At 42.1% G+C, this 15,590-nt stretch overlaps 1 protein-coding gene across 3 annotated transcripts in view; it reads right to left on the reverse strand.

Moving 5' to 3' along the window:
- Positions 1–1,728: 1,728 nt before the first annotated feature.
- SLC16A12 (solute carrier family 16 member 12) overlaps positions 1,729–15,590 on the reverse strand; it is an 82,013-nt gene continuing 68,151 nt past the window's right edge. For all 3 annotated transcript variants that reach the window (XM_047703223.1, XM_047703221.1, XM_047703222.1), the window contains 4 exons: positions 12,989–13,132; positions 10,885–11,464; positions 8,366–8,625; positions 1,729–4,342 (listed from right to left, as the gene is read on the reverse strand). In XM_047703223.1, the coding sequence (XP_047559179.1) occupies positions 4,080–4,342; positions 8,366–8,625; positions 10,885–11,464; positions 12,989–13,132 (1,247 nt within the window). In that variant the 3' untranslated portion in view covers positions 1,729–4,079. The remainder of the gene's footprint in view (positions 4,343–8,365; positions 8,626–10,884; positions 11,465–12,988; positions 13,133–15,590) is intronic.

A 15,590-nucleotide genomic window follows, 5' to 3' on the forward strand; every position in this document is an offset into this window, starting at 1 on the left:
CAAGATCAAAAGCTTTTGCACAGCAAAGGAAACAGTGAACAAAACCAAAAGACAACTGACAGAATGGGAGAAGATATTTGCAAATGACATATCAGATAAAGGGCTAGTGTCCAAAATCTATAAAGAACTTAGCAAACTCAACACCCAAAGAACAAATAATCCCATCAAGAAATGGGCAGAGGACATGAACAGACATTTCTGCAAAGAAGACATCCAGATGGCCAACAGACACATGAAAAAGTGCTCCACATCACTCGGCATCAGGGAAATACAAATCAAAACCACCATGAGATATCACCTCACACCAGTCAGAATGGCTAAAATTAACAAGTCAGGAAATGACAGATGCTGGCGAGGATGCGGAGAAAGGGGAACCCTCCTACACTGTTGGTGGGAATGCAAGCTGGTGCAACCACTCTGGAAAACAGCATGGAGGTTCCTCAAAATGTTGAAAATAGAACTACCCTATGACCCAGCAATTGCACTGCTGGGTATTTACCCTAAAGATACAAACGTAGTGATCCGAAGGGGCACGTGCACCCGAATGTTTATAGCAGCAATGTCTACAATAGCCAAACTATGGAAAGAACCTAGATGTCCATCTATAGACGAATGGATAAAGAAGATGTGGTATATATACACAATGGAATACTATGCAGCCATCAAAAGAAATGAAATCTTGCCATTTGCGACGACGTGGATGGAACTAGAGGGTATCATGCTTAGCGAAATAAGTCAATCGGAGAAAGACAACTATCATATGATCTCCCTGATATGAGGGAGAGGAGATGCAACATGGGGGGTTAAGGGGGTAGGAGAAGAATCAATGTAACAAGATGGGATTGGGAGGGAGAGAAACCATAAGTGACTCTTAATCTCACAAAACAAACTGAGGGTTGATGGGGGGAAGGGGGTTGGGGGGGGTGGGGTTATGGATATTGGGGAGGGTATGTGCTATGGTGAGCGCTGTGAAGTGTGTAAACCTGGCGATTCGCTGACCTGTACCCCTGGGGATAAAAATATATGTTTATAAAAAATAATATTAAAAAAAAATGCTAAGAAAAAAAAATTCAATTCTTGGCTGAGAAAGCATGATTCTGGTAATGCAGAAGAAAGAACTCTCTTTTGAGACAATGTGTGCTTCCCAACCTTCTCCCTGCTACACATACATAAATGCTCCCAAAGAGAGGCCTGGATCAATAAAAAGCCAATTAAACCACTTAGCTGGAAGTGGTGGTCTTGATAGAACCAGACTCTTGGGAAAACTCTTGGAAATTTCCATTCTAGAATCTTCCCATTTATACGAATTGGGAGAGGAATCATAATCCGAAGGATTTTACCTTCCCAAAGGAGGGTCTGTTTCCAAATGGCTTTTTGAACACACATAAGAAGAAAACCCAAGGCAGGTTCCAGCCACACACAGCTTCCTAGCTTTACAGGATTTCACTGGAGCCAGAGGAATGCAGTGGCTACTTGATGCCTCAGTTTCCACATTTATCAAATGGTGATAATATAGGTTATTATGGGAATTAAATAAGACAATATGTAGGAAGTACTTAGCACAGTAGCTAATGCATTGGAAGTACTCAATAAATGGTTTGGCTTTTGTAAATTATTTGATTGTTTACCACATCTTTATATGCTAGCTACATTTTAGCATAATTCAGACAAGCCCATTCACCATTTAATCCAAACCCGTGTACAGGGAAAAAAAAATATTTTTCCAAACACAAATATAAACTCACTTTATTATGCTTTTGAAATAAGAAAATATTAGCATAAATATCCGATCTATTAGTAAAATCTCAATCTGAAAAGAAGGCCCAATGGTACAATGTATCTATAGAAGTTAGTTTCTTTGCTTTTCTAGTCAATTTCAAAGTAGAGCTTGAAGTGATATAAAGTAATATTTAAGATGTTGAATCATCACACCACAATCTTGTTCTTGATTCCACAAAATACCTCATTCCCACAAATTCCTCCCTTTTGAAATAAACAGTATAGGCACATGGAAGCTTAACAGTAACATTTTGTGAAGTTAGACAATGATAGACTCTAAAATCTACATTTTCCTTGCTGGTTTTCTAAAAATGCTGCTCCAAAAGGGAAGTAAAATATAAATTTATGCATGTATAAAGTAAAAATATCTGAATTATTTTATATAAAATTTTAAAAGCTCCGGTTTCTATACTCATTTTTCGTGAATACTTATAATACTTTAGAGAAATTATATTGCAGAGCTGGATAAACAAAATTTTACTGTGATCACCAGGGAAAAATATGTATAAGAATATTTATAACTATATTTCAAAAAATCTTTAGGCTTGAAGATTCAAGAAATGACATTTAGTGTAAAGTGCTACTCCAAACACACATAAGTTCATTTAACTTTGACTTTTTTACAGATATTTTCCAAATATTGTTTTTAAATTGCAAGTGACAAAGTAAATGGGTTCAAAACTACAGTCTTTAAGTAAAAAGATAACAGGCAACATTCAAATTTATCTTGGGAAAACAACTATAAAATACTACAGCTTTCTTCCATTAAATCAAGTCAGTATTTCATTCTGAAAGCAATGTATTAATATGTAATTTCATGAAGTAATCCAGTTATAGGCAAAGACTTGCTGAACATGCTTAGTCAACCTAAGATCTTCCTCAGTGCTGGCCTCTGGAGGGACAATGGATAAAATGGCCTTCGGGGTCAAAATATTTCTTTGAGGCTCAGATTGTAAATTTTTCAATAGTTACAATCCCCCTTCAACGGTGTAACTTGCTCCTAATTTACAGGTATGACACAATTTGGGGATGCAAATGATTGGAGAGACAGCAGCAGATCTGGCCTTTCTCTTCTTTCCCGTGTCCTCCCTCTGAAGTCAGAAATTACTCCAAACTGTAGGAAAACGGAGTACTTGAGAATGAGTAAATTATTCTAATCCAATGAGTGAAGGTACATAAACAAGTTCTATGAACTCTAAAGTGTCACAGCATTAGCCTTCTTAAGCTTCTCTTCCCTCTCCCCCGACCAAAGCTCTAATTAATGAGTGCTGGGATGCTGAGCCGAATCCCTAAAGCCTTCTCACTCAGGGGAAGAGGCCCAAGTTAGAATCAAGTTTCTAATGATTATCCATAAAAAGATAAAAACTTAACCCAGGGAGAAAGGAATCTCACCTTTAGAATATTTTTCAGGCTAACCTCCCAAGTTCTGTTTTGGGTAATGATGAACCGAAATGTCTGCTCTGAAAAGAAAACTCCCATCAGAGACCTGCTGATTCAAGAATTCAATTCCTGCCCAGCTGGAATTCTGCCAACACTTTCAGTTCCTGGCAGGACTGTGTGTACAATTCAAATAAAAGCTTTGTTTCTAAAGAAAAAAGCGGGGAGAGAAGTGTTGGTGTTAACATTTCAGGTAAGATTTAGAAATCACCCTTGTGACTTGCTGTATTCCGTTAAATTCAGTATTATATTAATAGACGTGGGTGCCTAATCAGAGGGGAGGGGCTCAGCCTTAGGAAGCCTTCTGTGGAGGTGGGAGGTGAAGATGTCAACCCTTTCTCTAGTAGAGTTTCTCACTAGGGCTTTACACGGAGTTGTTGAAGAATGCTTTAGATTCTGCAAAAGGCAGTGATTAATACAGACCTCTTTCTCCAAGAAAGCATCAAGTAAGCAAATCTAACATGCCATTGTTTCCGTTTCCATTCTAACTGAGGGAGTAAGACAGAGGAGCAGAGAGTTGGCAATAAAGCTTCCCAATGTCATCTGCTTTGGTCATGCTTCGAAATTACCCCCCAATTACAGCGAATTATAGCAGCTCCGTCCTAACATACTGCATAGAGTAATGCTCATTGTCTGAAAGGTAAAAGTTCGATTGTGAGTACAAATCGCAAATGAGGAAACTCTGAGCCAGTCCAACTTGCTTTGTTATTTGGTATTCTTCCCTATAAACACGTTAATAAAATAATAACGGTGATTTCCTCGGAAGGCAACGTCTCTGCCAAAATTAAATGCTTCCGAGACATGTGCAGTCCAGTGGTCCCACCTCTCTCAGCCCTGAAGATTCCTAGGCTCAAGGCCATGGGTCATGTGGGGTTGTAACCAGGCACTGTCAGAGCCACACACTGATCGTCTTTGTGATCTAACTCTCTTGCTACAGAATAAGCCACCGATCCATTGGTCCATAGCTGCAGCTTGGGATCCGATTCTTTGGCAAGGAACCGCAGCTGGGTTTTTTTCCTCTTCTTTACGAGTCTAGCAAAGCCAAGCAACACAGAACTGAATATCATTGAAAATCCACAGAGAAGAAATGCCGCCGTGTAGCTGCCAGTCATATCGACAAGCCACCCTGTAATAAGCAACCACAAAATTACATTGTCGAGTGTAAAATCCAATTATTTACGTGCTCCCAAATCTAATGCTTTCTAATGATAATAAACACTAGGTTGCTAACCCCACCATCATAGTTTTGACACACAAAGCCGATCTAAAAACATTGTGCAGCAACTGAAAACTGCATTCTGTTTTCTAGGAAAACTCATAAAACAGATTGTTGTTCTGTGAAGTACTTGGAGGAATGTCCCATTCTTAGTGATCACACAACAAATATTATTATTAATACCAGCAAGTATGGAAGAAAAGATAAAAATAGTGTCATTCAGGGGCGCCTGGGTGGCTCAGGGGGTTAAGCCTCTGCCTTCGGCTCAGGTCATGATCTCAGGGTCCGGGGATTGAGTCCCGCATCGGTCTCTCTGCTCAGTGGGGAGCCTACTTCCCCCCCTCTCTGCCTGCCTCTGTGCCTACTTGTGATCTCTCTCTGTCAAATAAATAAATAAAATCTTTTTAAAAAAATAGTGTCATTCAAATTATTGAGTTGGGATCATTTATGTTTGTTGTATAATTGTACTGAATGTTAGTTCTATTCCCAGTACCCACATACTGTCTATCTCGAGTAACATAACATGCTTCTGGATAAAGCAGAATTCAAATTTTCAGTTGGATCCAGTCACTGTACCCTGTGCAGTTTGAAATCAGAACTTTGGGCCATCGTAGAAGTTGCCAATGCAAACTGTACCTCGTATCACCAGGTATCATTTTGCAATCATGGCTCCCCCCATCTTTATTTCTTCTTGCAACAAATTAATATCAATAGCTATTCCAGCTCTAAATTTTGAGGAGGACCAAGGCATATGATATGCAAAACATGGGCCACAATGATCAGAGAATCAAATTAGACCTTGGCAGGCAATTATTTTGTGATTAAAAAGTTTAAAAAAAAACTCCTCTAAATTGGGGTGCCTGGGTGACTCAGTTGGTTGAGCATCTGACTCTTGGTTTTGTCTCAGGTCACGATCTCAGGGTCGTGGGGTTAAGCCCTGCATCAGGCTCTGCATTCAGTGAGGAGTCTTCTTGAAGATTCTCTCCCTCTCCCCCTCCTTCCTCTCATGTTCTCTCTCTCTCTCTTTCTAAAATAAATAAAATAAATCTTTAAAAAAGTGCCTCTAAACTTAAATCCACTGGAAAGGCATATGATTTTACCTTTCACCTACTTCAATTCATTAGTCAAAAATGTTATGTAGAGGGGTGCCTGGGTGGCTCAGGGGGTTAAAGCCTCTGCCTTCAGCTAGGGTCATGATCCCAGAGTCCTGGGATCAAGCCCCGCATCGGGCTCTCTGTTCGGTGAGGAGCCTGCTTCCTCCTCTCTCTCTGCCTGCCTCTCTGCCTACTTGTGATCTCTGTCTGTCAAATAAATAAATAAAAAAATCTTTTAAAAAATGTTATGTAGAAATTGTTATAAGCCCCACAAAGTTTCCTGCAATTCACAGTATCTCAAATATTTTAGTTATTGTGGGATTTACTTATGCATATATTTCGGAATATATGCATATATATGTATGTATTTATGACATATGTATGACGTATGACTGAGTTGTCATTTTAAAGGTAATTAAATAAATGGTAAGATTCTCCAATGCCTGACAATAGGTATAATGTCTGATTTGCCAAAGGAAGGCCACAGATTGAAAAAAGATCCAGGAATTCCAATTTCATTGATGCACTGTGACTTTTTAAAAGAATTACAGAATTATACTGCTCCTAAAGGTTGGTGAACATAAAAATTGGCTATGGAGGGAGGATGTGGGGACACTTTGGGAAACTGCCCCCAAAGTGACCCCCCAAAAAACATTTTGGGGGCACTTCCCAAAATGAAGCATTAAACATGTAGCCCTGTATCACCAAATTTAAACTGACCAGGATATTTTATCCACAGCTCTGAAGCAACCAGATTGCCCCCCAGTGTGCTTCTTTAGCAATCACTAGCGTTTGGAAATAATTCAAAACTTTTTATTCACAATAGCAGTTAAAGCAGAAATCTTGCCTTCTTCAAAAATTCCCTTCCTTTCGGGGCGCCTGGGTGGCTCAGTGGGTTAAGCCGCTGCCTTCGGCTCAGGTCATGATCTCGGGATCCTGGGATCGAGTCCCATGTCTGGCTCTCTGCTCGGCAGGGAGCCTGCTTCCCTCTCTCTCTCTGCCTGCCTCTCTGTCTACTTGTGGTCTCTCTCTGTCAAAAAAATAAAAATAAAATCTTAAAAAAAAAAATTCCCTTCCTTTCTTCTAAGCACATGTTTGGCTCATTTCTTTTTTGCCTATTTTCAGAGACCTTCACTCTCTTAGTTTTAGTTTAGGCAGGTGATAAAATCAGAACCAATTATTCTCGGGGCACCTGGATGGCTCAGGAGGTTAAGGGGCCGCTTTTGGTGCAGGTCAAGATCCAGGAGTCCCAGGATCAAGCCCCGCCCCAGGTTCCCTGCTCAGTGGGGAGTCTGCTTCTCCTCCTGCCCCTCACCCTGTTCTTGGGCTTGTGCACTCACTCTCTAATAAATAAATAAGCTCTTTTTAAAAAGAACCAATTATTCTCAATCTTTAGTGTGCATGAGCTTCACAAGAAAGCTGATTCAAAATGTAGATTCCTGGAAAGATTCAGATCACAAAGGAGGACCAAGGAATCTGCATTTTGTAACAAGGGCCCCAGGGGGTTTTGACGCAGGGGGTCCCAGAACTTCCATTTTGAGAGACACTGGTCTAGACCACATTCTCCGGGAAGGAGGGAGGGATTCTGACCTGTTTGCTGCCATAGTAGTGCCAAAGGAAATGCTGGTGCGTGCAATAAATAGTTGTCAAATTACTTGTTCAATCATGCTTTAAATTTCTATAGCATTTGATGGTTCACAAACCATTCTAGATGCTTTATCTGATAATCCCCAAATCTTTTTTTTTTTTTTTAAATTTGATAGACAGAGATCACAAGTAGTCAGAGAGGCAGGCAGGAGAGAGAGGAGGAAGCAGGTTCCCTGCTAAGCAGAGAGCCCGATGCGGGGCTCGATCCCAGGACCCTGGGATCATGACCTGAGCTGAAGGCAGAAGCTTTAACCCACTGAGCCACTCAGGCACCCCTGATAATCCCCAAATCTTTAAATCCAAATCTGGCCTCCCTCTAAAGCTCAGATTTCATCTTTAAACAGCTCTGTTGGACATTTTATTGGATATTTCAGATATCTGAATATTTCTAAACTTTTAATTCATTTTTTTTTCTGGCAAAGCCACTTTTTCCAGCTTCCTTATTTCTTTCAACCATGCCATTATTTTCTAAGTTATCTTTGTGTTTTCTCCTCCCTCACTCCCACATGCTAAATTCAGTTGATTCCCCCCCCCCCAATACTTCCTCTAGCCGTAAGAGCTCATTTCTATTTCTGCTGCAGCAGCCCTAATGTAGGTCTCTATCAGTTTGCTTCTGAACTATTAGAATGGAATCCTAACTGCTTCTCCCCTAATTACCAGATCAATTGCTAGGTCCCAGTTTCTAAAATATACTCTCTACCATATTACCCCTTTACACAAAACCCATAATATTATCCAGAGTCTCTGAAGAATATAGGGCCCTTTTGGCTCCTTTGGCTGGCACTCCAGACACTCCATTGTGACACGCTCACTCACCATTTCAGCCTCGCTGCCCGCTATCCCCAAGTGGAACCCTGTACTCCCTCTAAACTTCCCTCTGCATGTGCCTGACTTATTTACAAGTTTTGAACAGCTGCTCCATTCCATTGCTTCTGTCATTAGTGTGGAAGGGAATCAGGACCCTAATTTTGGATTTTTTCTTTCCAAGTAGGCTAAGGTCTCCATTGGCTGGAAGAAAGTTATAAAACAAGGATATAAGTAAGACCATGATATTTTGATGGCTCTTGAATCCCTTTCTCTTTCCCTCTTCCCAACTTATTTTCTAATCCTCATTGTCTATGCATGAGTTCACTGTTTTCACATTAGTATGACAAACAGAAGAGGTGGTTGGGGGATCTCTCCGGAAACCTACCTGCAATGGGCGGGCTCACCAGGTACGGCACTGCATGAAGGAAGTACACCACACCGAGCGCTGAGGACAAAGAAGTGGTCCCCACTATTTCTGCAGTCACTACAGGGATCAGAGTCACGTAGGCACCATCAAAGTAGCCAAAGGTACAAGAGAAAGGCACGAGCAGGGGAAAGCTCTGAAGCATTGGGAGGCAGAGATAGCAGAGCCCATCTAGTCCCACGGCAAAGAGGTAGCAGACATACCGGTAATTCTTCAGGCACCTGTGGATTTGAAGATCAAGAATGAGGGCAGTATGTATGGGTTCTATCTGAGAGCTTTAGAACCATGCCCCCCGCCCCCGCAATAAGCATCATTGTTACTTATAGAGAAGGCTTCCCATGGTTATCTATGTTGTCTGCCTATAATTCTTCTGGTATATGGAGACACAGAATTCATCTTCCCAGAAAACATGGTATGGCAGAAAGTAGCATACGCTCTGAAGTTAGAAAGATAGGAATTTTGAATCCAGCTCTATACCTCCTCATGGCTCACCTCTGATCTCAGTTTCTTTAGCTATAAAATGGGACTGTTACCAATCTTGTTAGGGTTACCCTAAGGATAGTTCTAAAATAACAGGTACAGTATCAGGAAGCTAACATTTCCTAGAAGCCTATCCTACTAGATGTTTTCAGATAGGTCATCCACTGGTATCTGGTACATCATATATGCTCAAAAACCAACATAGGGGCGCCTGGGTGGCTCAGTTGGTTAAGCGTCTGCCTTCTGCTCAGGTCATGATCCCAGGGTCCTGGGATCAAGCCCTGCATCGGGGGCTTTTCCCTCTTCCTCTCCCCATGCTTGTTTTCCCTCTCTCACTGTGTCTGTCTATCAAATGAATAAATAAAATATTTTAAAAACCCCAGCATATAAAAGGGAGAAGCTAGCATATGAAGACATTAAAATGCTTTACCAGAGACTATGAAGGTCTTGTAGGAGGACGAAGTCTTATTTCAAGCCCTCCCCAGTGGTACTTCCATTCCACTTTCCCTCTCTAGCTCCAAACTCATCATTGTTACCAAATGGCACTGATACCATCATTATTACAAAGACTCAGTATAATATCAGCACTAGCAGTTTATGCTTTACAAAGAGTTTTCAACCTACCATCTCACAAAATGCTAAGGGTTAATAAAAAAATATTGCACTGGCCTGTTTTGCCGATGAAGACCCTTAAGGATCTGAGGGTTAGTGATTTTCCCTAGCTCACAGGGATCATAAGGGGCAGAGTCAGCACAAGAACTTAGGTCTCGATTATCTCCGACTGCATACACCTCTATCAAACCTACACCGGGCTACTTCTTGTCGAGTTGATTGTCCAGACGGATGCCCTGCTCTCTGCTCTTTTCCTTACCCACTACATTTTTGGAATTAATTTTAAATATTCATAGCCCTGGAGAATGGCAGTGGAACCCTGGTTAATTACCAAAGACATAATACAGAATCATTGCTCTCCCACGTCATAGCTCAAGTGTGTAGAGTCCGTTTAGGAGAAGATGAGGACCTCGCTCTCTTCAATCCTAGCAGATAAGCATTAGCTGAAGAAAACACTTGGTGGATTTCTGACAACTGTGATTCCCAAACTTAAAATGATAATGAAAGTATTTGCTCTTTGAATTGTCAAACACAAATATGTACCTATAGATCATGTATGATTATTGCCCCTGGTCTTTCTGCCTGAACTGAATTCTGTTCCTCTCTCCATTGCCAGCCCGCCTCTGGGGTCATTAAAAAATAACTAAAACCACAACACCCAGCCTGAGGACTGACTTGACTTGGGATGAAATTAAATCTGTCACCAGAACTTGTAGTGACCACAGGTTTCGGCCACTTAGACTTATCCACTCTCCCAAACTATCTAGGTTGGCAAACTATGGCCAAATCCACCCCACCACCTGGTTTTGCACTCTCTATGAACTAAGAATGGTTTTCTATTTTTGAGAGGGCTGGAAAAAAATAAAAAGAACACGATTATTTTGATACATAAAAATTATATGAGAAATTAAAATTTCAGTATCCAGGGGCACCTGGGAGGCTCAGTGGGTTAAGCCTCTGCCCTTGGCTCAGGTCATGATCTCGGGATCCTAGGATTGAGCCCCGCATCAGGCTCCCTGCTGAACAGAGAGCCTGCTTCCCCTGTTCTCTCTCTGCCTGCCTCTCTGCCTACTTGTGATCTCTGTCTGTCAAATAAATAAATAAAATCTTTAAAAAATTATAAAAAAATTTCAGTATCCATAAGTAAAATCCTACTGGTACACCATCACTTGCGTTTGTCTGTATAGGGTCTACAGCTGGTTTGTGCTATGACAACAGAGTTGAATAACTGTGATCACATGACCCACAGAGCCAAAAATGTTTACTCTCTAGCCCTTTACAGAAAATGTTTGCTGACCTCTCACTAGAAGAACAAGCAAGGGAGTTGCTTTCAGATATGGAAAACATCCCCCCGGTAGGGAACCAGCTGTGGTCTCAAAGGATTTTACCTTCTGTCAGTTAGCCATCCGAATGTGATATTGCCAACAATGTCAATCACCCCAAGTATGGACATAAGGAAAGCGGCTTGCTGGTGACTCACTCCGACACTCACAGCGTAAGGTACCAAGTACACAAAAAGAGGACTGCAGCCATAAGCCATAAAGAGAACAGAGATGGCTAACACGACAAAGTCTGACATCAGTAAAAAACTGTATTCCTGCTGCAAAGAGCAACAGAGGCAGGTCTGCACCCATTTTTTAGTCAAAGTGGAACAGGGAGCCACTCGCTTGAAGTCTTGTTTCTGAGTTCTACTGATGGGGTTCCGCTCTGGAGTCGTCTGGTCCTCTTTCAGGGTAATGGGCCGCATCAAGGCACCGCAAACACAGAGATTCAGAACGAAGCCCCCGAGGATGAGTAGCGCTCCCCGCCAGGAAAACTGTTCAATAAGGAGCTGAACCACGGGGGCCAGAACGAAGGTGCCGATGCCGCTTCCAGACATGGCGATCCCGTAAGCCAGGGCTTTCCGTCTGCTGAAATACTTGCCGACCATGGCAATCGCTGGAGAGTAACAGAGTGCAAATCCAAGACCTAAGAATCGAGAGAAGTCCATGAGTGCTGGCACGCCATGAACAGCCAATGAAAGAAAACATCTCAGAATAAATTTATTTGGATGAAGGAGAATCTGGCCTCTGTCAAACCCTCTGAAAACTATTTTCTACACCAAGCTGCAGGGGAGTCTCCCCCAACCAGTTATCCACAGTTGGGAAAATACAGCATATATATGACTTTCTTCTTGGGAAGAAACCCTTAAGGGATATGGCTTCTTAAAATGAAATGAAGAATTTAAAAACTATCAGACAAACTGAATTTGAATTAACTAGAAAATCAGGATAATGCTGACTTAAAGAAACTTATGCTCCCCATCAATGAATCTTTTTATCTTAAATTATCCAGAGAATTACCTCAACTTTTCACGGCTTATGAAAACACAACTCTGATCATCAGGACCACTCTGGAATTTGGGTTTCAACAGCATATATGGCCCCGTGAAATTCCAGGGTAATTTCACATGACTGGGAAACGTCATGCCAGCTTTTTACACGGACTTTGCATATAGACAGAGTAACTTGAAAATAGTCCTTAAAGTCAGCGGAAAGTCTCTGAAAGGTTTTCAGCTTCAATTCCTTTTAGGTCAAGAAATTCTAAAGGGAGTAAACCCTGGGAATTCATGGCATCCAAATGGAAAAACAGAACCACCGTCAGCTCCCTATTCCATCCGTACTGCAGGGTGACCAATGATCCTGATTTGCCGGGACTGGTAGGTTTCCTGGAGATGAGGTTTTCAGTGCTATGACCGGGGCCCTCCTTGATAAACTGAGACACCCTAGACACCCTAGCAGCTGGGCTCTTTAGACACATTTTCTTAGCCAACAGAGCCAGATTTATAAAAATCACTATCAGATTATGGCTTTTATTGGCCAGGTCACGCTACCTGCTATGTGGCACAGTGCGTAGACTGTGAGTTAGTGCTAATCCACGTCGCTCTGAGTGATGGGGCATATTGCCACTCCAGTGCCACCAACCGATCCCACCTTGATGCCAAACAGTCCCCTTAGCATCTGATTTATGGATGCCCATGGGTTTCTTTTCTTCCTGCAGCATTCATTGTAATTCTCTAAAGTGTACTTCCATGACATTGAGAGAAACCCCCATTTACTGGACAGTGATCTTCACTATAAAGCAGGGCCGACTCAGGTCGACCACAGATAGTATTTTTAGTTCTTGGCAAAGATGTTGGAAGAACGGTCACTGCTGAAAATGTATGTTGCCCTGGCTAATCTCTCATTACTTCTGAGTACAGAATCTCACCATGCTCTGCTGCCCAAGGGGAAGCCACAGTTACTTCTATCATGCGGCCAGTACATTTTCATTACAGCAGTACCATCAGCTGGATTTCCAGCTCTTTCAACTGCTAGGTTAGGTAAGTGTAAACTAGGTCAGCTAAACGGTGCATCTAGCAAGATGAATATTTTATGGATTACGGTTCTGTGGATGTGCTTAACAAAAATTGAATGGGGGTGGGGCGAGACAAGGGGTACCAAGTGCCCTTACCTGTAAGAACTCCCAGAGTGAGGTAGAGATGCTTCAGATTGGTGGCGAATGAGCCCAGGATGAGACCAGTAGAGGCCAGCAAGCCACCCAGCATGATGCCCACTTGGCAGGATAAGTGGTTACTGACAACACTCCCAAGCGGCGCTTCAAAAGCAATAATACATGGGTTTAACAGAAGGGCCTTGAGGGCACTGAGAGAAGACTGTGGTGTTGCATCGGCAAAGCCGAGAATGATGGGCCTTTACAGCATCAAGCCTGTCCTGCTCATTCTATGGATTTGGTCACTGAGGAGAGAGGAAACGACCTGTCCACAGTCACACAGAGAACAGCTAACAAAGCTGGAATGAGACAGGGTCTGCTGACTTGCTTTTCGCTGCCCCCCTCACTTCATTCTCTTACCGTTATAATCCCAGGGCTCTGGGGTGCTTTTGGAACAGTGAATCAGCTCCTTATTTAAATTAGTTATCATCTGTACTGGGATGTGCCTTGTATGTTTTATACGGTTTTGATCATGCACCAATAGCAATAATTACGGCAGTCAGCTGGCAGGGAAGGAAAGTGGACACTGTGGCCAGCAGTGCTAGGCAGGAAAGGCCAGGGAAAGAGACCACAGACACATTTCACAATCTGGTACTGTTTTCAGGCTTTAGGAAACTCTGTGGATGAGAAATCAAATGTTTCACATCCATGGTGATATTTTGGTCGGCCTCCCTCTACTTTGTGGTTTAACAATGTGTCAGAACTGAGCCAACTGCCAGTTTATAGAATATTAATTAAAGCTAGAACAAACTGCAGAGAAATAGAAGTTGAGGGGAATATGACATGTCCAAGATCACCAAGAAGCACTGCTCAGGGCACCTGACACCAAGGGCAGGGTTTTTCACCCTCTTACTCCGTCTCTTTGGGCCTTCTAGACTGATGGCAAGGGAGGTGGGTAGGGGGCAGCACGTAAATTCTTTCTGTGGAACAAGTTGGTACCAGTGTTCTTACTAACAAGATCAGAAGAGCAAGTTCTCTGGGTATTTGTGGAGTATAATTTTGTATTGATCAAGCTGAAACCGTGGCCTGACTCCAATGTACATGACGGAACCAGTCATCAGCCTGATGTCTCCTGTCTAGTTCACACAGTTGCTGGCTGTATATAGAACCTCTGGAAGACGGGAAGGAGTGACCCTCCTGAGACTATATCTAAGTCTATCAGAAAGTGACAAAATTTAGACCAAACTCGATGAAAATTGTTTACTTCCCTGTTTATCCTAGGGCAAAGCGCCCCACCCCCCAGGGAGTGCCCTATACTTGACTCCACTGTCCTGAACTTGTCCATGTCCTGAACTTCACCAATGTTGTACAGTGAGCAGCTGCGCACATGACAACTGGCTACAACAGGTCGGATGGCTTGCATGGCCTCAAGCCCTTGAATTTAAAATTGCTGCATCTAACACAACCCTGCTTGATCACACAGTCACTGTGATGGTGTTGGTCACTGAAGGTCATTTATTCCTCTTCTGGGAATTATGAGTATTCTCCAAAAGATAAAGGTGAGGGAGATGAGTCACCTGTGTCCTCTGAGAACGATAAACATGGCTCACTTGGCATGTTCATATAAAGGCTGTGACTAATAACGTGACCCTGAAAACAAAGGGACTGTCTGATTTAAAAAAAAAACAGGCTAGAAAATACAAAGATATTATTTTTTGATCCCTTAAGACCTTCCAGTGTTATCAGTAGCCATAGCCAACTTAGCCTTCTCCTGAAAGCCAACTTAGCCTTCTCACTTTTTAGCCCTAGAATTGCTCTCAAATTCCTCCCAACAAAGGAAATACATTTCTGTACAATTCAACTGATTCCTGTGTATGTACATTTTTTCCTAAAAAAATAAGTATGAATCAGTACCTAGAATGGAATGAGTTGGTGTTATTTATGAGTTATCAAATAACATAGTATTTCCCTTTTGCCACCATGACATGGCCTGAAGAGTAACAGTAGTTTTTCTTTTTTAATACTAAGGATTCATTTAAATGAAATGTTTAGGGGCGCCTGGGTGGCTCAGTGGGTTAAGCCTCTGCCTTTGGCTCAGGTCATGATGTCAGGGTCCTGGGATCAAGCCCCGAATCGGGCTCTCTGCTCAGCGGGGAGCCTGTTTCCCCCTCCCCCTCTGCCTGCCACTCTGTCTACTTGTGCTCTTTCTCTCTCTCTCTGTCAAATAAATAAATAAATAAAATGTAAAAAATAAATAAATAAATGAAATGTTTAAATGAGCCTAGACTACAAATAGATCTTTTCAACTTGACTCAATCTCAGACACTCTCTAAGACATTAACATAATAACTTTGGTTTAAAATGTTCAAAAAGAAAAATCTCAAGGTTAGTTCTCCTCTATCATACCAGTGGATTAAGAGAGTCCATGAGTTCTGAGAACACTCTATAGACCCTATTTGTACCCTTGGGGTCTCTTGAATGAAATTTTTTTTTTTTTAATTTTTATTTTTTCAGCATAACAATATTCATTATTTTTGCACCACACCCAGTGCTCTATGCAATCCGTGCCCTCTACAATACCCACCACCTGGTGCCCCCAACCTCCCACCCCCCACCCCTTCAA

Source organism: Lutra lutra, chromosome 14, assembly GCF_902655055.1.
Source record: "Lutra lutra chromosome 14, mLutLut1.2, whole genome shotgun sequence".
NCBI classification, from domain to species: domain Eukaryota; kingdom Metazoa; phylum Chordata; class Mammalia; order Carnivora; family Mustelidae; genus Lutra; species Lutra lutra.